At 38.7% G+C, this 24,766-nt stretch overlaps 1 protein-coding gene across 6 annotated transcripts in view; it reads right to left on the reverse strand.

The window, feature by feature from the left end:
- Window positions 1–24,766, reverse strand: part of dagla (diacylglycerol lipase, alpha) — a 388,180-nt gene that overhangs the window by 112,312 nt on the left and 251,102 nt on the right. For all 6 annotated transcript variants that reach the window (XM_043706006.1, XM_043706009.1, XM_043706007.1 and 3 more), the window contains 2 exons: window positions 12,757–12,968; window positions 8,174–8,275 (listed from right to left, as the gene is read on the reverse strand). In XM_043706006.1, the coding sequence (XP_043561941.1) occupies window positions 8,174–8,275; window positions 12,757–12,968 (314 nt within the window). The remainder of the gene's footprint in view (window positions 1–8,173; window positions 8,276–12,756; window positions 12,969–24,766) is intronic.

Here is a 24,766-nt window from a genome sequence, read left to right on the forward strand (position 1 = left end):
ACAAGAACAGGTCATAAAATAGTAATGCTGCAGCAAGTAACTTACTCCTGTCTCCTCAAATCATGTCCACCATTCACATGATCCAAGTCAGGGATGTAACAGTATACTACACACTAGCGTAGATGACTGCAGCTGCAATAATACTTATGAAGTTCAATATCATTCAGGACAAAGAAGCCCACTCGACTGGTACTCCATTCACAGCATTCAAAATTCCCTACTGATACACAGTGACAACAGTGTGCATTGTCTCCAAAATGCATTGCAGTAACTCAAGGGTCCTCTGACAGCATTTTCCAAACCTGTGACTTCTACCGCCTGTCAGGACAGTGCAACAGATGCATGGGAACATCACCACCTATCAGCTCTCTTGGAACCACACGTCTTCCTGGCATTGAATTATATAACATCATTCTTCACCAAGTTTGGGTCAAAACCCTGCAACTTCCTTCCTCATATCAATCCAGCTACCCCTTTAGTGTGGGCTACAGGAGTTCAAAAACAGCCCGCCACCACCTTTTACGGGATGGACAATGAATGCTGACTCACCAATGATAACCATATTCTATGAATGATTTTAATAAGTGTAATATGCTAAAAAGACAGCATACACCACCACAGGGAGAGTTTTAATGTCAAAGATTTGCATTTTCCTGTAGCCTTACAGCAAGATGAAGCCACAGTATGATATTTCATGAATAAAATTCACATTTTCTTTACCTTATCAGGCCTATATATTCTTCAAGAATATTATATGTGGCAAAAAGTGAAAGAATAATATGGAAACATATTTTCCATTAACAAAAAAAATTTTGATTAGGTAACAGGCCCCAAACAACTAGAAGTGTGACTGAATTGATGCCTAAGATTTACAAAGTATTGCACTATCTGGCCTCACTGCAAAGGTGTACAGTGAGATGGTCAGTGCACTGCAGTATGCAACAGGTTGAAGCAGATAAATTTCCTAGTCAGACAAAGATTTGAAGGAAGTGTTATGAATGGGCAATAATACATGCATTTGATATTTACTTTAATCTGCAAAATACATCATTGTCATGTGAACTAAACTTAATAAGATATCCAGCACAGTGGAATGCATTAATGCTTTTAGCAATGATTTGGAGAGAATAGGGAATATAGTAGCTCAATAATAAAACCAGGAAAAAGTTGTCAGAATATTAGATGAAACATCACCTCACCACCTCCATTCTGATGATGATTTACCTTTAACTAAGCCAATTCAATTCATCAGACATATTGAGGTCAGTAAGCAAATTCATTTGGTGTTTTGGGATGATATGGAGAACTATATCATAAAATCAGAGTGAAATGTGTTAAGCCTAAAAAGAGAATTGGGCATAACGAAAATAGCACAGAGGCAGAAACTGCATCTCTGAATTGGCTGAGTACCAGGAAAACGATTATGCCCAAGCTACGTGTCGCAACAAGAAACCTGCACAGAATAAGTAAAAAGACATTAATAGGTGTCAAGCTGCCAGAAATCAAAGAGAGCATTGATATTAAGATGCCTTTCATTATAGGCATCAAGGAATCAAGTGGAAGTAACTGGAATGCTCATTCCTTGCGTGAGGGAAATAAGATCAGCATTACATTAGACAGGTGCAAAAATTTCAATTAATACTGCTATTAAACTGGGGTTGGAGAAAAGACTCTCTTCAATCAATAACTACCTGGACCAGAGGTACAGAATTCAAACTCACAGGGCAACTGAATGTAACCCTTCAATATAGAAGACATAAAAAAAACATTAAAAAGGGAGTATGAATAGGCAATTCAGCCCACTAAGTCTGCTCCACTATTCAATATGGTCATGGCTGATCTCTACCTCAACACCATATTCTCATTCTCACTCCATTGCCCTGACACACAGCTTCTAGAAATGTATTTATTTTTGATGTATATTCCATGACTTCACTTCCACTGCCTTCTGTGGTACAGAAATCCACAGGTTTACCATCCGCTGAGTGAAGAAATTCTCATCTAAGCTCAAAATGGCTTATCATGTATCAGAGTCTCTGTCCTCTTGTTCTGGACTCCTTCAGCCAGGGGAAATATCATCCCTGCATCTAGTCTGTCCAGTCAGAATTCTACAAACTTCAATGAGCTCCCCTCTCATTCTTCTGAACTCAAGTGAATACAGACAATGTATCCAATCTCTTCATGTGACAAACCTGCCATTCCAAGAATCAGTCTGGTGAAACTGTGACTACCTATTTGGCAACTATACATTTTCTTCAAGGAGATCAAAGTTGCACATAATATTTAAGGCACGATCTCACTAAGTTCATGTCTACCTGCAAAAAGATGACCTTGCTCATACACTCAAACCCCCTTACAATGAAAGACAACATACTATCTCAGACCAAAGGTTACAATGTCAGAGTAGGGGTTTTACCTATTTAAGACAGAGATGGAGGCTTTTTTTTTTCCTTTTTAGAGGTAGTGCATCTAGAATTCTATACCACAAAAGGCCATTGAGGCTGGATCATTAAGTATATTCAATTCAATGAGATTGACAGATTTTTAATCAAAGGGAATCAAGGGTTATGGCGAGAAGGCAGTAGAGTGGAGTTCAGGATTATCAGACAAGCCATGATCTCATTGAATAGCATTCTGGACTCTATGAGCTGGATGGCCTACTTCTTTTCCTACACCTTTTGGTCTTACATCCAACTTGCTTTCCTTGGCTGTCAGTTAACATCACTGCAAAATGTAAACTCCTCATGGGAAGCCAACTGAAAACTCGACTCCTTAATCCAACATACTATTAATCTTAACTGCTTTTTGCACCTGTCTGTCTGCTTGCTTTCAATATATTATGTACAAGTACACTCAGGTCTCATTGTACATTAACCATTCCCAAAATACCACCATTTGATTAATATCGTGCCATTCTGTTTTTCCTACAAAAATGGACAAATTCACATCTATCCATGTTGTACTTCATCTGTCATATATTTGCCCACTCACTGGTCTTTATGTCCTCCTCAACACTGACTCTCTCACCTTGTTTTGCATTATCATTTGGAAAAATTATGTTCAATTTCCTCATCCAAATCATGAGAGTTTATTGTGAACAGCTGGAGTCCAAACAGTTATCCCTATGGCATCCTATTTGCCTTCCACTCCAAAACTGAACTATTGTTTCCTACTGTTCCTGTCTGATAACTAATTCTCAATCCAAGCCAGTAAATACGGAGAGAAAAATCACTAAAACCTTTTATGAGATTCTAAACCAGAGCTGTTCAAACTTAGGCATAGAGATTTGTACTAAATGACATCTGATTTGCAGAGTAGAGAAAGTGAAAAGTCAAGAAAGTCAGCCAATAAACTTCAGAACTGAATTTCTACAGCTGGTCAGAGGACTAGGAAAGTGGAATACAGCATATCACAACACCTACTGCTCTGAAAAAAAACAAGTTTGCTGGCATATGCAGAATATTTCATCATCCATCTTGCCAAAGTAAAGGTGGAAACTGAGTCTTGAAAGAAGGGGATTTTCCATCTATACCAGAATCAATAAGGTGATACTCAACGATGGACTCGCCACCAAAATCCAACAGATCTATCCACAAAGACTTCAGTGCCACCCTTAAATTCTAAGTTTGTCAAAATGCCTCCACAAGTACAATAATTCAGGCAGTTGAAGCAAAGCAAACCCTCACAGGAAAACAAGAACTCAATCCCTACTCTCCAAAATACACTTATGCTGCATGTACAACCTGATGACTTGAAAAAAAGTGAAAAGGATGTGCACAATCCAGTCAGATGTGGAAATAATGACAAACATTACAAAGCAGAAACACATCAATGTCATAATCCTGATCAGTTTTCCTCGTTACATCATTAAAAAACTTAATCAAGCAAGGTAAACATGATTTGATCTTTAAAAAGCCATAATGGCATTCTTAAATTAATCCATATTTGTCCAGTGACTTTTACTTTGTTTTGAATCATCATTTACAAAACTTTCGCCCCATAGGATAAAAGCTATTTCCAAAGTTTAATTCTGCACATGGTTCAACAAGGGGAAATCATTTGCAATTCTGTACTTACCCAGCATCACCTTATATAACAAAAGCATTCAAAGATTTTGGTCCATGTCAACACAATTTTCACCCTTAATCCACTCATTATCCTCAGAAAATACTCATCCAGCTTTTACTATTTATCAACCTTAAGCACAGCCAACACCCTCACATATTTGCTCTTTATCAATTTAAGCCTTTACAATTTCTGATCAGCTGCCATCTCTATCATTGTGACTTTGGCAGCATTTCATCTCATTTCAAGACTGATGCAAAGTACTCACTTTAGTACCTCAACTCAATCCTTGCCTCCTAGCTTAATCTCCTCTGTGGTCCCAAATTAGCCTTTTCCTTTTACCATAGATTTGTTATTTACATGTCATGTCCTACGTAACTGTTAAAGCAATCAGCATTACTCAACATTCATTGAAATGTAAAACTGATGCATTAATCAAAAATAAAACTATTACTTCTGAATAAGTAGAAGTTGCAGTCTTGAGAATAATTTAGAAATGCTAAATTAGTTAAATATATTGAGTACATGGTGTTTTGAAGCATTATATTTTGTGTTAAAAGTTTTAGACTTCAGTGACTGATTCATAAATCATGAGAAATTTACGATGTGTAGAACAGAATGTACAAGCTAATTTATTAGGTATTCAAAGATTGGCTTACCAAATCTAATATTGCCCAAAGAACAGAAATTTCACTCCATAACCATGGCAATAATCGATTAGTGCCACATGCAGCAACTTCGCCCCAGAAACATTCCCCTGCAGGCATAGACTGCCATTGGCTGCTTTCAGGTTTGATTCCAGGATGTAAATAATATGTCATCCAGAGTGAGCAAATGTATACAAGAATATAAGACCATAGATTTAGGAGTAGATGCAAGCCATTTGACCTATTGCCTTTGTTCCCCCATTCAATGAGATTATTGCTGACCTGACAATCCTCAACTCCACTTTACCTCATAACTCTTGATCACCTTGTTAATCAAAAGTATGTCCACCTCAGCCTTGAATATATTTTGTGACTCACCTATACAGCCTCTCAGCTGAAGAATTACACAAACTCACTACCCTAAGAGAAGAAATTCCGCCTTTCTGTCCATTTAAGGGAGCCTTTTCTACCTCCAAGTTTGTCAGTTCTAACACAATCTTGGTTGGTCTCCCACATCTACATTAATCAAACTCATTCAAAATTTTGCTGTCCATGTGCTAACTTACATCACAATCCAATCACCAGTACCCTTGTGCTCACTGACTGACACAGGCTCCAGTTCAAGCAACTTTTGATATTAAAAATGTCATTCTCATTTTCAGACCATTTCATGACTTTGCTCCTCAATATCCCTGGAAACATCTCCATCACAAAACTCTCCAATATTAATTGATCCATCATTGATATCTGTGCTTTCAGCTTATATCCTACTCTTTGGAGTGACATCTGTACAACTCTCTGCCTCTCTACAATGCTTTCCCCTTCTAAGACACCCCTTAAAACATTTCTCTTTGACCAGGTTTTGAAAATCTGAACCAATATCTCTTCTTGTGACTTGGTGTCATATTTTGTTATATTTGTTTGGGTATTGTATTATGTTCAAGCGGATCTAACAGGATACATTGTTGTTTTCAGAATTGCTAAAACGCATAATCATTCTGTAGATGCTCAATGCAACTTATCGAAAGGTACCTTGAAAAGATGTATCAAGGCACATGAACTACATTTTCAGCAACCTAATTATTTGCACAAGAGAACTTCTGTCTCATTGTTCCTCGAGTCATCACACAACTCCTCAGAGTCACCCTGATCTCCAAGCAGCCAGTCACTAATTCTGTGTGGAAGTGCAAAAGCTCATGATGTTGTCTCTGCTGTTGCTGTGGGTATGCTGTCTTTCCTCATCAGGAATGATCCATATATATATATTGCTCCCATGCTGCAGCCAAGACTGTCAGTAAGGAGCTGAAATCAGGATAAGAAATTTGTAAGTATTCATGTTCTGAGGGGTTTAGGGAATATGGACAATCAACGCAGTAAGTTAGCATGCAGGTACAGCGAACAATTTAGTAGACAAGCGATATGCTGGTTTTCTTGCGAAGAGACTGAGTACAAAAATAAGAAGTCAGTACATTGGTTCATGGCACAAGAGAGTTGTACTCTGTAGATTTAGGTGATCTTGTATCTGAAGTGACTGGGATATGATAGACACTAAGAAGCTGTTCTCCCTGGTGTGGAATCTAGAACACGGAGGTGTTCAGCTTAAGAGGCATTTAAAACTGAAGTGTAGAAAAATTCCTTCATGGCAAGAGTTGTGTACCTTTGGAATTAATTACCCCAGAAACTTGCTCCACTATTGAATATACGTAAGACTGACATAGAACAACATCTGGTCTTTCAGTGAATTTAGGGATAGGGAAAAACATTCAGACAATTCAGTTAAATACCAGTTAAAAGCCAAAATCATACTGAATGGTAGAGATGGCTCAAAAGGTTGAATGGTTTACTCTTGCTTCCATTCTTAAGGAGCTATCATATTATCGCCTTGTCCGAAGGTCCATTTCAGGTAAGGAGGAAACCGGAATAGTCTCAACTTCCATAAACCTACATTGCAAGGCAGACTGGAGGCCTGTGACCAGTAGAGTGCCACAAGGATCAATGCTGGGTCCTCTACTTTTTGTTATTTACATAAATGATTTGGATGCCAGCATAAGAGGTACAGTTAGTAAGTTTGCAGATGACACCAAAATCGGAGGTGTAGTGGACAGCAAAGAGGGTTACATCAGATTACAACAGGATCTGGACCAAATGGGCCAATGGGCTGAGAAGTGGCAGATGGAGTTTAATTCAGATAAATGCAAGGTGCTACATTTTGGGAAAGCAAATTTTAGCAGGACTTATACACTTAATGGTAAGATCCTAGGGAGTGTTGCTGAACGAAGAGACCTTGGAGTGCAGGTTCATAGCTCCTTGAAAGTGGAGTCGCAGGTAGATAGGATAGAGGAGGCGGCGTTTGGTATGCTTTCCTTTATTGGTCAGAGTATTGAGTACAGGAGTTGGGAGGTCATGTTGCGGCTGTACAGGACATTGGTTAGGCCACTGTTGGAATATTGCGTGCAATTCTGGTCTGCTTCCTATCGAAAAGATGTTGTGAAACTTGAAAGGGTTCAGAAAAGATTTACAAGGATGTTGCCAGGGTTGGAGGATTTGAGCTCTGGGGAGAGGCTGAACAGGCTGGGGCTGTTTTCCCTGGAGAGTTGAAGACTGAGGGGTGACCTTATGGAGGTTTACAAAGTTATGAGGGGCATGGATAGGATAAATAGACAGTCTTTTCCCTGGGGAATCCAGAACTAGAGGGCATAGGTTTAGGGTGAGAGGGGAAAGATATAAAAGAGACCGAAGGGGCAACTTTTTCACGCAGAGGGTGGTACATGTATGGAATGAGCTGCCAGAGGATGTGGTGGAGGCTAGTACAATTGCAACATTTAAGAGGCATTTGGATGGGTATATGAATAGGAAGGGTTTGGAGGGATATGGGCCAGGTGCTGGCAGGTGGGACTAGATTGGGTGGGATATCTGGTCGGCATGGACAGGTTGGACCAAAGGGTCTGTTTCCATGCTGTACATTTCTATGACTCCAGATGTCTCTAAACCAAAGGATAATCAGTATCTCAGAAGTATATTAGATTAGAAATAGAGATAAAAGGCTGGCATTAACCAAGGATCGAGAGTTGTAAACAATTTAGGACTCTGAGACATGCTGATGTCTAAAATCAAGCCTATATTTCTCCATACATTGTTTCAAAGAAAATTAAAGTTTTACACATTAGGAAAAGGGTAAACTAAATCAGGTGATTAGCTGATTCAGGCTTGTTGCAATAGTAGAATGAGGGAACAGATCAAGGCCAATATGCATTTACAGGAGAATTACAGAAAATGAAAAATATTTGGTCCTGTCTGCAACAAAAAGATCAAAAACACAATGCGAGAAAAATCAAGAGTGTTTGTTCATTTTCATGAATACATGAATTTTGAAGGCTGATCAGCAGAACTATTCACTCAGGGCATTGTGTGAGAAAGGATACTGCTCATTAACGGAATGTATACTCGCAGTCTGTACTCACCCAAGGTAACGTTCTTTGCAGTAGTGTCATTACAGGAGTGGTAGTACCGCACTAACCAGACAATTCCTATGATTGCGTATGCAAATTCTATTAGCACAATTGCTGCAAGAAAAAAACAGCCAAGCAACTCGATTATGTTCTTTTTTCAAAGAGGCATACTTTTACTTATAAGTACATATACAGACAATTTAGTACCGAATTATTTAACTGGAAAAAAAATCAATCACTGCATCTAATTCATACTGTCAATCTGAGGTTACAGCATAATTGTTGAGCATTAGAATAGGTTGCAAAACTAGTCTCTGTTACAAATAACTTGTTTCTGCAGCTATTGCATTGCCATCCCAATCAAACCTTTGAAAATATAATGTTCTTTCCTTTCTCTTTTGTCTATAACACAGAATGCTTAAATCTTTGGTTGAATTTAATGACTAAAAAGGAATGTATTTGAACAATGCACATGAAACAAATCCTGCCAGATATAGTTTACAAGTTTAGAACAGGATGGTTTGAAATACAAAACCAATAAACTTCTCCAAAATACATAGTAAGTCAATCTGTATCTGATAGAACAATGATCATTGATTGGGTTCCTGTGACTGCTCCCTTCATCATTGATCAGGCATGAAACAGTGCCAATAATACCTACAAAGAAGCGATAAGAGATTTGCAAAAGCTTGAGATAACAGTTACTATAGGAACACCATAAATGCATCACAGAATGAACTATATGGTTTAAATAAAAAAGCCAATCACCTTTTGAGGATAATTAGGGGTCCATAATAAGTTAGATCTAACATGTGCCTCTCTACAAAAATACAAAGATTTGGTACTCTACAAAAATAGACCAGTAGGCTTGTTGCGTCCACGAAGGTTTTCAAAATGCAAATCATACCACTCCCACACCTTTTTCCGCAGCCCGATCATTCTTTTCCCTTCATTTAATTGTTTAATATATTTTTAAAGCCATGACTGAACCTATCTGCACCACACTCTCAAACAATGCATTTCGGTTCCTAACCACTGATTCTCTAAAAAGGTCCGTCCTCATGTTGTCCTTGGTTATTTTATCTCTTTAAATTGGTGTCTTTTTATCATCAACCTCCTCATGGACAGGAATGGCTTCTGCCTGTCAATTCCTGATACCATATTCATGATGATTTTGCAGCCGCCTCACATTTTCCCTCACTTAAATAGACTTCTGCAATCCTCTGTTCTCTTTCCCCTCTTATGCTAGTCTAACTTCTCCTTAAACGCATCTATATTATCCACTTCAACCCCTCCTTGTACACATGATCATGGGTTCCGCATTCTCATCACTCTTCGGAGGAAGAACTTTCTTTTGAATTCCCTATTAGACCTTTCAATTACCAAATTAGGTGATGACTTATAGTCATCATTTCCTGCAAGTGAAAACATTCTGTTCTATTAATTCTACCTAAAACTTTTGTAATTTTAAAGACCTCTATTAGGTCAACCTCTGCATTTTTTTCCCTAATCTGTTGTGCATTTTTGATATGTATACACATTTTTATTATCAGCCCCGCAAACTTTCTCTGCATCCTCTCAAATGTCTGTATATCCTTCATACAAAATAGCAGCCTGAACTACATGAAGTAGTCCATGTGGTTTAGCCAGGTTTTCCTGTGCTTAACACAACCTTCCTACTTGCCAATCATTTTCCCCTAGAAATATACAATGGTTACCCTTGCTTTCTCGCTGGTCTTATTAACCTGTAGTGAAACAGGTTAGAACAGTACAGCACAGAACAGGTGCTTCAGCCCACGATGTTGTGCCGACCATTGATCCTCATGTATGCACCCTCAAATTTCTGTGACCATATGCATGTCCAGCAGTCTCTTAAATGTCCCAATGACCTTGCTTCCACAACTGCTGCTGGGGACGCATTCCATGTTCTCACAACTCTCTGTGTAAAGAACCCGCCTCTGACATCCCCTCTATACTTTCCTCCAACCAGCTTAAAACTATGACCCCTCGTGTTAGCCATTTCTGCCCTGGGAAATAGTCTCTGGTTATCGACTCTATATATGCCTCACATTATCTTGGTATACCTCAATTAGGTCCCCTCTCCTCCTCCTTTTCTCCAATGAAAAAAGTTCGAGCTCAGTTAACCTCTCTTCATAAGATAAGCCCTCCAGTCCAGGCAGCATCCTGGTAAACCTCCTCTGAACCCTCTCCAAAGCATCCACGTCTTTCCTATAATAGGGCAACCAGAACTGGACGCAGTATTCCAAGTGTGGTCTAACCAAAGTTTTATGGAGCTGCAACAAGATCTCCCGACTCTTAAACTCGATCCCCCTGTTAATGAAAGCCAAAACACCATGTGCTTTCTTAATAACCCTGTCCACTTGGGTGGCCATCTTAAGGAATCTATGTACCTGCACACCAAGATCCCTCTGTTCCTCCACACTGCCAAGAATCCTATCCTTAATCCTGTACTCAGCTTTCAAATTCGACCTTCCAAAATGCATCACCTCGCATTTATCCAGGTTGAACTCCATCTGCCACATCTCAGCATCCTGTCAACGTCCCGCTGCAGCCTACAACAGCCCTCTATACTGTCAACGACACCTCCAATCTTTGTGTCGTCTGCAAACTTGCTGACCCATCCTTCAATCCCCTTATCTAAGCCACTAATAAAAATTACAAACAGTAGAGGCCCAAGGACAGAGCCCTGTGGAACACCACTCACCACAGACTTCCAGGCAGAATATTTTCCTTCTACTACCACTCGCTGTCTTCTGTTGGCCAGCCAATTCTGTATACAGACAGCTAAATTCCCCTGTATCCCATTCCTCCTGACCTTCTGAATGAGCCTACAATGGGGAACCTTATCAACTGCCTTGCTGAAGTCCATATACACCACATCCATAGCTCGACCCTCATCAACTTTTCTAGTCACATCCTCAAAGAACTCGATAAGGTTTGTGAGGCATGACCTGCCCCTCACAAAGCCGTGTTGACTGATTTAATCAAACCATGCTCTTCCAGATGAGCGGGAGCAGCGGAGGAAGTGACAAGGACCAGATGGGCAGCCGTGAAGGGAAGCAGTGACCATATGTATCTGCAAGGCAGCTAAACCCGAGACTCTACAACTGTAGTGACTCCCACCCGCCCTCCTCCTCTAACTCTATAATACTCTATTTTCTCCTTGAGTACAGATTCCAATATTGTGCCTACCAACAATGTTAAGCTGGCTGGACTATAATGCCCTAGGCATGTTCTGTGCCCCTTTGCCAATATAAGATTACGTTAGCTTGCCTTCAGTCCTCTGGAATTGCACCTTCTTTCCTAACAAATTATTAAATCTATGTAGTAATGTCTCTTATCTCTTTCTAATTAATTTATTCAACACTTACAAAAGCTTTTTAAAGCACTTAACTTAGTGCTTAACTCAATGTCATGTCTAACAGTTCTACTTCCCTGCTAAATACCGAAGCAAAACGATTGAGATATGTCTGCTTTTCTTTTTTTTAGGGGGTGTGGGGTGGATGTTAGTAAATTTTTTTAAAATGATGCTTGATTTTGCTGAGTGATGTAACTACTATAAGATCAGCACTAGACTGACAGCGCACTGTTGTTTAATTATAATAATATACTGCACCCACTATCTCAACAGGCACTTTATGCACGTCGCCTCATACTGAGAAGATGAAAGCCAAATATTTCCGTCGACATGAAGGGCAATACAAAAGGACATTCAACTGCAGCAACTCGCAGCCCTGTTAACATTTAATTTTCCTTCAGAAGCTATAGAAGCCCCAAGAACAGATTGTTTTGCTGCATTCTCGGTGCAAGATGCATGATTCAACTGACCTCCACCAATTATATAGCTGGGTTCTTGTACTGCAGGGAAACAGCCTAAGATGAAGGTTCTTTTTTATCTCCCCAAGGATCAAGCCTAAGATATTAAGGGTGCTATCCACTATTGATTACTCAATGTTAACTGGAGCTCAGGGTCATGACAAGCCATCCATTGCACTGAATATATTTCAGATGATGCATTTTCACACTTGTAATGGTTTATCAATCTTAAAATCTGAATTAATGGGGAGAAGTTTTTCTCAGTCTGTGGCGATGAAGAGGCCAATAATGGATATATCTAATGGAATTGAATATTAGGCACTAAATGTTGATGGGTGGCAGGGCTGATACTGCCTATAGCACAAATGCCACAGACAAATTTCAATCTCTAACTGATGAATGGAACAAAATATACCAATGCCTCAATTTTAGTAGTTGGAAACTTAACACTACAGTGAGTTTCATCTACAATGACTGCCATGAAAGAAATCCGAGGACTAAATTTCAAGCTTTGTCCAATTCCATTCAGGTTAATTTACTTGTACACGTTACTGGTGAATATATGCATATGAACAACAATGGCCATGTAACCGAAATGTATAAACATCAGAAACAAACAATTACGAAAAGGCATTCTATTCACTTTGGGAGTCTTAGTCATTCTGTTGTTGTTGATATCACAAAGTATTATAGTTGAAGTTCAAAGACAGCAACTTTTAACACACATGCAAAATCTCACAGTAAATCTCACATCTTACCCATACGGATGTACAGAATGTACTGCATCGAATCTCGTGGCTCTGTGTAAAGGATACTTCCTCGCATACTAAGCCAGATTATAGCAGCCTCAGATATCACACAGGCAATGAGAATGCCCAAGTAACCCCTGCCATGATCAACCAGGTTGAGCGAGCACTGCTCTTGAGGGCTGTATGTTAGGCCAAAGAGAACCACAGAAAGCACTATAAACCTAAAAAAATACAAAACAGGTGCAATGCAATGAGTGCAGTGGGGTTTGTTTCTCTAACAAGTCATAATGTTAATATCAACCATTCTACATTACTGGAGCTTAGCATTTTTTTTAAACCAACCCCAAAATCAGATCAGATCTATGCACTATGATAGTTCCCATAATTTCTTATTCTCTTCTCATGTTAGAAAGTTATTCAAAACAGGGGTGCGCTATAAAGATCCATCAGATCAAAACAATAAGAATCTTGAACAAAACAAATTTGATGCTTAGAGACCACAAGTTAATAATTGAAAACATACCTGACGAACAATTAAAAGTTAGGTTAGATGAGCGACCAAAGGAAATGGGGCGAAAGGGCACTGGACCACTGTCCATGTGGTAAATAATGATCATTTGGCCTGAAAGGCTTGTTTCCACGGAAAATACAAAAGGCATTGTGGCAGAAGGCATAAACTTATAAACACACTGTAGTTTTTACATAAAGCGCAGCAATACTGAATAATACATGCTCACATTGGCCTTTTACCAATGGAATATAATTTTAAATCCAATTCTAAAGATTGTTTGAACACTTTTGTGAAGTTCCAATGCATGATGAGTGTGTCCAATCTCAGTCCAGTGAATATACCTTTTTGACACGTATTGGCTACCTATGAGAAATGCAGCTGAGCATTTCCCATTTAAAGTGGACTGTAATATGACAGAACTGGTGAAGTGCATTATTGCTCTAATCTTACTACTCAACAAATAAATATAAAATATTTCCCCTTTACAAAAATGGCAACTAACTACCTTATCTATATCAGATTTTAAATAAAAAGAGCTTTTAAGCAGGTTTCTTTACTAAATGCAATTATTGGCTTACTGTCAAAAGAGGAATTATTCAATGAAGATACAATGACTGGTTAATATACACAGTTGATAATATGGAATTATAAATGTTTGTCCATTAGTGAGTTTTGAGAAGATTTGTAGCTAAGGTTGAGGTTCTAGATGTAGATTTGCTCGCTGAGCTGGAAGATTCATTTTCAAACGTTTCGTCATATACTAGTTAATATTGTCAGTGAGCCTCCAGATGAAGCACTGGTGGAATGGCCCGCTTTCTGTTTATGTGTTTAGATTTCCTTTGGTTGGTGATGTCATTTCCTGCAGTGACATCATTTCCTGTTCTCTCTCGGGGGTAGTAAATGGGACCCAAATCAATGTTTTTGTTCTTAAGAGTTCCAGTTGGAATGCCACGCTTCTAGGAGTTCTTATGCGGTCTCTGTTTGGCTTGTCCTAGAATGGATGTGTTGTCCTTCCTTATCTATATGTAAGGATACTAGTGAGAGTGGGTCATGTCTTTTTGTGGCTTGTTGATGTTCATGTATCCTGGTGGCTAGTTTTCTGCCTGTTTGTTCAATGCGATGTTTGTTACAGTTCTTGCAAGATATTTTATAAATGACATTAGTTTTGTTTGTTGTCTGTATAGGGTCTTTCAAGTTCATTAGCTGCTGTTTTAGTTTGTTCATGGGCTACCATAATGCCAAGAGGTCTGAGTGGTCTGGAAGTCATTTCTGAGATGTCTTTGATGTAGGGGACAGTGGCTATTTTTCTGGACGTGTTTTGTCTGCTTTTTGGGGTTTGTTGCTGAGAAATCGGCAGACTGTGTTCATTGGGTACCCGTTCTTTTTGAATACACTATATAGGTGATTTTCCTCTGTCCTGCGTAGTTCCTCTACATTGCAGTGTGTGGTGGCTCGTTGAAATAATGTTCTAACGCAGCTTCGTTGTGGGTGTTGGGATGATTGCTACAGGAAAACAACACATACTGACCAAATACTGAACTCCAGAAATAATCATCCCAATACCTACAAATGAAGCTGCATTTGAACATTAATTCAATAAGCCACCACACACTGCAGCACAGAGGAACTACGTGGTGCAGAGGAAAATTACCTATACAGTGTATTCAAAAGAATGGGTACCCAATGAACACAGTCCGCCGATTTCTTAGCAACAAACCCCAAAAAGCAGACGAAACACGTCCAGAAACCCTCGCCACCCTCCCCTACACCAAAGACATCTCAGAAATGACTGCCAAACTACTCAGACCTCTTGGCATCATGGTAGCAATAAATCCACCAACACACTAAAACAGCAGCTAATGAACTTGAAAGACCCTATACACATAACAAAGAAAACGAATGTATTTTACAAAATACTTTGCAAAAACTGTAGCAAACACATTGGACAAACAGGAAGAAAACTAGCCACTAGGATACATGAACATCAACAAGCCACAAAAAGACATGACCCACTCTCACTAGTATCCTTACATACAGATGAGGAAGGACACCACATCCATCCTAGGACAAGTCAAACAGACACATATATGAGAATTCCTAGAAGCATGACATTTCAACCGGAACTCTATCAACAAACACATTGACTTGGATCCCATTTACCACCCCCTGAGAAAAAGAACAGAAAATGACATCACCACAGGAAATGACATCGCCACAGAAATTGATACACCAACCCAAGGAAAACTATATGCATAAACAGAAAGCGGGCCATGCCACCAGCGCTTCATCCAGAGGCTCACTGATGATGTTACCTAGTATGGTGACAAAACATCTGAAAACGAACCTTCCAGCTCAGCGAGCAAGCCTACATCCATGTGTGTAAATCACCTGCAATATGCATGAGCACAAACACAGGTTTCAGGAAAAAAGAGAAAAATAAGCAGATTTCTCTCTTTGAAATTAAAGACTTCTGGTGTTATTCGTGAAGAGAAAAAAGATAATGCACGGAACGTTCTAAAGATTTTTACCCTGGTATTCTGATATGTGGTCAAGTCTCTAATCATGCATGGTTATCTCTGGAATTTTGGCAGACACAGAGTGCTCAGGAAATACTGTCTTGAGAAGTTTCTTCAATCACTTTTCAGAAAACCATATAGGTTCACCCTGAACTCAATGAGAGAGTGTTTCTTCAGAAGGAGTCAAGATTAGCTGGGCAGACGTTCCTTACATGCTTCTTGTTCCCCAGCTAATTTCATATAAGGAAATCTAGTCCTATCATCTAGTTACTGTTCAAACAGCCCAGCAAGAGCCTACAAGCAATCATCGTCAGATAAACCTTGCCTGGTCCTGTCCTGCTAGGAACCTCGTTAACTTGAAGCAGTTTAACATCCTGTGATTGTTAAACCTCTATGGTGTTTTTTTTTAAATTTATTCCTTGATGGGAGGTCATCACGGGCTAGAGCAGCATTTATTGCCCATCCCTTATAACTGATGTCTGGGTTGGAGCATAGTATCAGGAAGAGCATTGTATTGAACTATTTTATACAGTGATCTTATATGCAACTGTATTTACTGGCAAAAAAATCTGAAATGATTGACACCTAGGACTCCTACTTTTTCATGGAGATCCAATCAAGGGAGCTGCTCTCTTCAATGGCTAGAAGGATGAGAATAACCAATCAGGTATAAATGGAATTGACTGAGACAGTGAACAGCAGTTCTGTGGCCATTCTGATCTGCTTGAGAACTCAAGAGGGCATATCAGATGAGTTATATAACACTGCCAGGCTCCAAGGCCATCATTCTCACTGGCATAATATTCTTAAGTCAACACCTTACATTTACGCTTAATGCTGTCTTTGGAGGCAGATCCCCATCTGAGTCACCAACACTCATATATAGCTTCCATCTATTGTCCTATGCCTCACAGATGATGTACACAAATTTCATCCTTCTCTCCTCTCATTATTCTAAACATTTCTATCTCCCTGTTTTTCTCACTGGAAGGGGAGATCACAAAACTTGGAAAGTCAAGGACCTATGCTTGAGACAAAAAAAGGGGGCAGTGGCTCCAATAACTGAAATAAGAATATGAAAACAAAAAACAGCAGTTGAATCTGCTGTCCTATTCAAAATGAGCACGACTGACCTTTGGTTTTAACTCCATTATTCGATCTATATCCTTTAATTTTCTTAAGTCTAAAAAAACTATTGGTCCTAAATATATTCAATGATTGCACAACATCAACTCTAAAGAATACCAAAGATGATAACTCTTGAGCAAATAAATTGCTTCTCATCTCAGCTCTAAATTATCAACACCTTGAACTGAGTGTGTGCCCTTTGCTCTAGATTCTGTAGCCAGAGAATAAAAATACTCAGTATTTACCCTATGAGGCCCTACAGAATGTCATTTGTTTACAGATTTTTAGTCATTACAGAGATCAGTATAACGAATCTTCATTGCATTGTCTCCATGCAAGTATATCTTTCCTTAAATACAGAGTCCAAAATTATATGCATTATTCCTGGTGTGGTCACACCAAAGTTCTGCACAATTCTGGCTAAACATCTTTATTCTTTTATTTTCATCTCCTTGCAATAAAGATTAACAATCTGTTTGTCTTCAGATTGCTTGCTACATCTTAGTTGTGTTTCTGGTACAAGTACGCCCATGCATTTCTAAACATCAATATTTACAAGGTTTATGCATTTTCAAAAATATTCTGCTTTTGTATACTTATGACCTTGAGTGAATAAGTTCACACTTCCCTACCTACACTCCATCAGACACCTTGTTACTCACTTACTCAACCTAGAAATGTAACACTGCAACTTCTGTGTCCGTCTCGCAACTTGCATGCTCACTTAGCTTTTAATGTCAGCAAATTTGGACATGTCAATCAGTAATATAGGCTGTAAATAGCTGTATTACCTGCATGTATCCTTATGGCACTCCAGTAATCACAGACTGCCAATTTGAAAAGGTCCCATTTAATCCTATTTTCTGTTTCCTGCACATTAACCAATCCATGCTAACATCCGCCCTCGGATTCCATGAGTCTATGTTGTGTTGTTGACAGTTTGTGTGGCATTTATTGAAAATCTTCTTAATATTCAAGTATACAGCCTCTACTGAATCACTGGATTGTTATAGCAGAGGAGGTCATTCTGCCCCATCTATCTACACCAGTTTTCCGAATGACTTTTATGAATTAATGTTGTTCTCCTGCCTTTAAACTGGCCCCTATACATTGTTTCTATTCAAATTACCATGCTGTGACACAGGTGGAGACACTTTAGCATAACTAGCACTACTTTGTCCTTCATTTGATTTTAAAAACAGTAACATCATTTCCCAGCAACAAAGGCAAAAGGCCTCAAAGGCAGCATTTGATCCCAACAGATAATTTTCCTTAAATTTTTCCCCATTTTTTTTTCCTGTTGTCTAAACTGTATCTGGCAGCTCCCAAGTACTTCAGTAAGACAATCCTAGAGGTTGAGGGCTGAATTTTCTCAGACCCATGATGGCAGATTTGTAAATGGTGGATGTTCAAAAAATAGGGGTAGCTGCATCAAGATGCATTCCTGTCATCTAAAGGTTTTCCCATGTGTGGTGGGAACTCGGTCACCTGCATCTACCACACAATCTGCAAGAATTAAGTTGAGTACATACTTTATTAAGTCCAATTTTGCAGCACTGCCAGATTTCACTGCCCTCAGCGCCCTTCACCTTAACACTCTTCTGTAAATATTTAGATGCAAGGATGAAAGGTATGGTTGCCAAGTCTGAGGACACAAAGATAGGGAGGAAAACAAGCTATCCATTGTGAAAAGGTTATAAAAAGGTACAGATAGATTAAATGAGCAGTTAAAGAAGTGGCAAATGGGATATAATGAGAGAACATGTGAAGTTGCTCATTTTGGTACTTTAGCCTTGTATTCGCTCGAATTTAGAAGAGTAGGAGACAAACTGATTGAGACACAGAAAATCCTAAGGACTCTTCTTGACAGGATAGATGTGAATGTTACCTCAAAGAATCTATAACTAGGGGTCACTATTTAACAATCAAGGGTCACCCATTTAAAACAGAGATTAGTGAAATGTTTTTTCTCAGAGAGTCAAGTCTTTGGAACTCTCCTCCTGAACAGGCGGTGGAGGTAGTATCATTGAGATTTTTAAGATAGAGTCAGATATTTTCTTGTTTAGTAAGGTTATCAAGGAGGCAAGAATGCATATTTGAGGTTTAAATCAGAATTGCTACATCTTTTTGAATGACTTATTCCTGCTCCTAATTACTACATTAGTATGTAAACATATCACTGAGATAGCACTTAGAATTATAGGATGAATACAGTATAGCAATTACTTAATCGATCATTTCCGTGTTGGCTCTCTGCAAGAGCAACAGACATCACCCTCGTTCAAGTTTTTCCCCTTAAACTTGCAATGTTTCAAAGGGGCATGACTGTTATTGTCCAATCAGTTCAATGAGCCAATCAAGCTTCACAGTTGTATTAGATACCACGCCACCCCACAAGGTCATAGTGAAGCTCCCTGAAGGTTCCAGAAATCCACGTCTTCCTGTGGGGCTGCCAAATATCCACACTTACCATGTCTCTGATTGGGCTAGTAACTTCAAGAATCCATCTGCCACTTTAGTTCTGACATTGGAGTTCTAAGCCCATGGGAAGATGTGGTTAAGTCAAAAGCACGTCTAATCTTATTCTCATCCAATATGGTTTCTCTACTAGTGGTCAAGTATGTTAGTACGGAATAATATTTACAGCTCAATCTTTCAAGTCTGTCTTACTTAGTTTTACATCACACATTGCTTTCAGGTCTTGTATTGAGTGAAGTAGAAATACCTAGCCTTTTCTTCATGCAACAACACCAAAATCAACTTTTGAGCAATGGTGTATGAATCATTTCAATGAGAAATTTGTTCATTAAAGGTTGAAGCACTGCGAAACTGTTGGTTACTCTTTTAACATTTCTTTTGCTTTGCACTGGGAAACTACAGTAATGCTTATATCGAAAAATGTCTCAGACTGCTTAATAAAAGGAGAAGACATCAACCCAGAGCCAGGAAGCAATCAAGTAGAAAAACTATTGCACATATGATTTCCTTTGAAAGTCACTTGCAAGACAGACTAGCAAGGGGATTGGTTATTTTTGAAACAGACGCCCAGACAATAGGGAGTTTAAAGTTACAAAAGGTGATTTCATTCAGTGAAATGTGGGAACAGGGAGTAAACATATCATAGTTAATATGAGCATGATGTAGAAAATAAGAAAAAATCCTTATGAAAACATGCAATAACTATTCATTTAGTCTGACTTAATATTTTCTAGCTGATCTTCCAAGGTGTACACATTTCAGCATATGATGCAGAACCTGTCCAGATAACTTTTGCTTTTTCTAAAAAAAAAACTAACAAGAAAATTATTTTCAAATATAAATTATGACCTTGAATTTATATCAACTTAATTACAGTAGCATAGTACTTGCAAAGTACATTTGAAATGTCTTGTTTTAAACAAATGACTAAAATAAACTCAAAATGAACTTGGTAATTTCAAATGCCAAATTCTGAAATAGATCAAATATAATTTCTTCTAATTAATGCACAGACTAAAACTAGCTTGAACAAAAACTGAGACTGTTTCATTAGAGTACTTTGATTAAACAACCAGCAGCCCTGTCGCAATCACTAACATATTGTATACACATAGGCTGTTTCCCCATCCTTACACTACACACCAAATCATTACCAACAATATGTACAGTAAAGAAGCACGATTTGTAAACAAAGCAAATATAGCCCTCTTACAGAAGGCAGAATCCACCAGATAATCTTAAAGTGAATTAAAGCTTTATTTTTGTCATTGTGCACAGTAATTACGAGACATGTTGGATATTTAGCCTTAATGATCTTACTAACATGTACAGCTTAACCTTGTCTGAAGAACCGTACACACATCATGTGTCAAAAAATACAGCTTAGTAACAGCTCAAGCAAAAACATTATTAAACAGGACAAACAATCCAACATGAAGGGAAGAGTTGTTTCTTCATTAGCACATTTATTAACCAGCAACGTGACGGATGGGATAGAAAGCAGTATGTACAGCATAGTTCATGTGAATCAAATGATAGATTAAATGAAACAGAACTGATATACTATATTTATAATATATAGATTTTATATGTTCTGATCTAACTAGTTCTTCACCATTTTATTGTGATCAGGAGCAATGCTTTAATGTTGTGTCATATGGTAGCTCTTTATGTTCCCCCTCATTTTTTGCATGTCTTTTTACAAGGATATTTTAATGATCTTTTTGATCTTCAAAAGCAACTATGGTTGACAACATCCTGTGGCAATCCAGCAGTATAAAAAGCTATTGTGGGGGAATATGAATGGCAAGAAAATAATGTTGTCATGAGTCACTGAGAAATATTGTGATGTTATATCAACAAGATGAGGAACACAAAGACTTGCTCTTTTTAATGATTAACCATTGCGGATTTTTTATTTAAATATTAAGAAGTAAATACACCTTTTGTTCATATACTTTGCAAAACACCAAAGATGCCAGCTTGTGTTATTTCATGTAGATCCTGGGTGTTTTTTTTTTAGTGAAATTAGAGTCCCAAATTTTAAAACATATAGTTTCCATAATTTGGGCTATTTAGAAGGATCTCTACAATTCAAAGGAATTTCTTAGATATGATATATATCTAAACAACAATTAAGTTGCTTGGATGACTGTAGTAGACCATCTAAAATGATGACAAACTTTTAAGTATGAAGATTTAGATAGAGTTCGAGTACGCATACCAAAACACAAAAACAATTCTGACAAACTTAATCATATATGCAAACAAAAAAATGCAAAAGCTGTACAGAAAAAAAAAGTGTAGAAATAGGCTTCTGAGAAGTGAAACTTTTAAGTTTTTATTCTGTGTGTCCTCAATGATCTGCATGGCACTTCAATAGCCTGAAGCCAACTGAGTTCTACTCATACCCATCCCTCACTTTGTATTCTCCTCTCCACAACAACTCAACTAGTGCCCACTCCCACCGAACCTCAGCATACTGGCAGAATATAAAGTTATCTGTCTAGTGATGAGGTCATGATTGAAAACATTTTTCATAGAATCCTTACAGTGCGGACACAGGCCATTTGGCCTAACAAGTCCACACCAACCCTCCAAAGAGTATCCCACCCAAACCCATTCCTCTACATTTACTCCTGACTAATGCACCTAATCTACACAGCCCTGATCAGTATGGGGCAATTTTGCTTGGCCCATTCACCTAACCTGCACATCTTTGAATTGTGGGAGGAAACCAGAGGACCCAGAGAAAACCCATGCAGAGTAGGTGCAAACTTCGCACAGGCAGTTGCCCGAGGCTGGAATCGAACCTGTAAGGCAGCAGTGCTAACCACTGAGCTAGGTAAAAACAATGACTGCAGATGATGGAAACCAGGTTCTGGATCAGTGGTGCTGGAAGAGCACAGCAATTCAGGCAGCATCCGACGAGAGGCAAGATCAACGTTTCGGGCAAAAGCCCTTCATCAGGACTGAGCTACCAAGCTGCCCCATGTTTGTATCAATACTTTCATTGATACAAACATGTTCAATAGATCGAAATATCTTCAAGTAATCCCTCATGAAAATAAACAGTTCAATTAATTGATCAATTCCTTATATAAACTAACATTTCCAATCTATGTGTTGAAGCTGTCAATCAAAATATTCACTTGACAGACACACTATGGTGTACATTGTGTTTGGAAAATTAGTCATGCACCACAAATCCAATAACTCTGGATATCAACTGGAATGTTGAGATAACTGTCACTTTTTTTAAATTCCTCATATTTTCTAGATAGCTCTTTATTAGCTTTGGTAGTTCCTTGATAGCTATGGTATTACCAATCATCATCCAAGTCATGAGCAAAAGAGATAGAAGGTGCAAGCAACACTGCAATTAAGCAGCACTTGCTCAACAATAATCTGCTTAGTTCCTCATCTCATTGCAGTGTTGTGGACCAGACCAAACCCCCTAAAACATATTATGATAGTCTAGACCCTATTGTTTTCTTATTTTAAAGGCAAATGTAAGGCGTTGCATTCCAGGTGCAATTTGATTGATCACAATTAAATTAGAGTAAAAACGAAAAACTGGTTTAACTGTAACTATCAAAATGCTGAACAAAATAATATTAACTACTAATACATAATTGTATTATCTAGTAACATCCATAAACACATCCTTGGCAAAGGCAAATTCAGTAAAAAAAGATTGTCGCCCATGCAATTCTAGCAATAGGAACAGAACCCCAGATTTTAGCTGTAACAGAAAGAGGAATAAGCTCAAGATTCTAGCAACTACTGAAAGCTAAAACTAAAAATCCTGATTCTGCGGGAATTGGACCCCACCCATTCAGGTTGCTTCTATTGTTCTAACTTTTAAAAAGCCTTACAAGCTATTTACCCTATTGATTTTGAGCAGACTGCTTACCACCTCTGTCTCAACTTTTCTTCATTAAAATAAACAACAGGAGAAAATAGACCTCTTAAAGCCATAACATTGTCAAAAGAGCCTTGGTTCAATAATGAACAAAAGAACCAAACCCCACTGCCCTTGACGTCAAGACAGTGTTTGAGGTAGCATGACATCAAGAAGCTCTAGCAAAGTTGAAGTCAACGAGAATCAGGGGAAAACTCTCAACTGGTTGGAATCATATCTAATACGTTTAGGATTTTTAGATGTTCAATAATCTTAGCCCTAGGAATTTGCAGGCTCAATCTAGATGCAACCACCTCCAGCTGTTTAATCATTGACCTTCCCTCCATTATAAAGGTCAAGTGAGATGTTGGCTGATGACTGCAATGTTTCTGTACCATTTGTAACTTCTCAGATGCTGATGCAGGCATGATGACATGCAACATGACCTGGACAATATCCAGTCTGGGACTAATGTGTGCCAAGCAACATTTGCCCTACATAAGCACCAGACAGAGAGAATACAACCATCTTTCCTTAAAGTTCAATGCAATTACACTTGCTGCATCCCTCATATCAACATCTAGAGAGACTGTTTACCATTGATCAGAACTGAACTGGGTCAGGCATAGAAATCATCTAGCCCTAATAGTAGGTCAGAGGCTGTGAAAGCTGCAGAGTTTAACTCACCTGCTTAACAATATATGTCCACCAATAGTAATGCAAAGGTCAGGAGTTTGATGGAATATTCTCCACTTGCCAGAATGGATGTGGCTCCAACAACACAAGAAGCTCAACACCATACTGGTCAGAGCAGCTAGTTTGATTAACACACCATCAACCAACTTCAACATTCACTACCTTCAGCACTGACTCACCACTGCAGAACTGTATACCATTTACATGACTCAGCACTGCTTGTCAAGGCTTCTTGAATAGCACTTTTCAAACCAGAACCTCTACCAACTAGAAGGGTAGCACATGTACAGATTCACCAAGCCACATGTCATCACAACTATATTACTGTTAATTCAGTGTCGCTGGGTCAACATCCTGGAACTCCCTACAGAACAGCATTGTGGGTGACCTAAACTCCAAAGATTGGAGCAGTTCAAGGTGGCAAATCACCATCAGCTTCAAGGGCAGTTAGGGATAAACTCAGCAATAAATATTAGCTGAGTATGTGACCCACATCTCATGAATGAAGGTTTTAAGCACAAGCATACCTACTTTTCACAATTCAAAAGGGTGCCTTATTTCCCCTAAAAGGTTTTACAACAATCGCAAGTTTGTCTCCAGCAAATGGTGCCTTCCCTCCATGAGGAGACAACTTATTTTCCTTAAGGTGTCCCAGGACCAGATCCAAATGGCAGAGGGCACCTTATCTCTTCAAAAGGGTATTCTAGCTATTCAAAAGAAATCCACTGAGAACAGATCTACTTTTACCTGACCTAATCTCCAGATTTCAGGTTTCATACTCCAGGG

This window comes from Chiloscyllium plagiosum, chromosome 16 (assembly GCF_004010195.1).
Source record: "Chiloscyllium plagiosum isolate BGI_BamShark_2017 chromosome 16, ASM401019v2, whole genome shotgun sequence".
Classification (NCBI taxonomy): Eukaryota; Metazoa; Chordata; class Chondrichthyes; order Orectolobiformes; family Hemiscylliidae; genus Chiloscyllium; species Chiloscyllium plagiosum.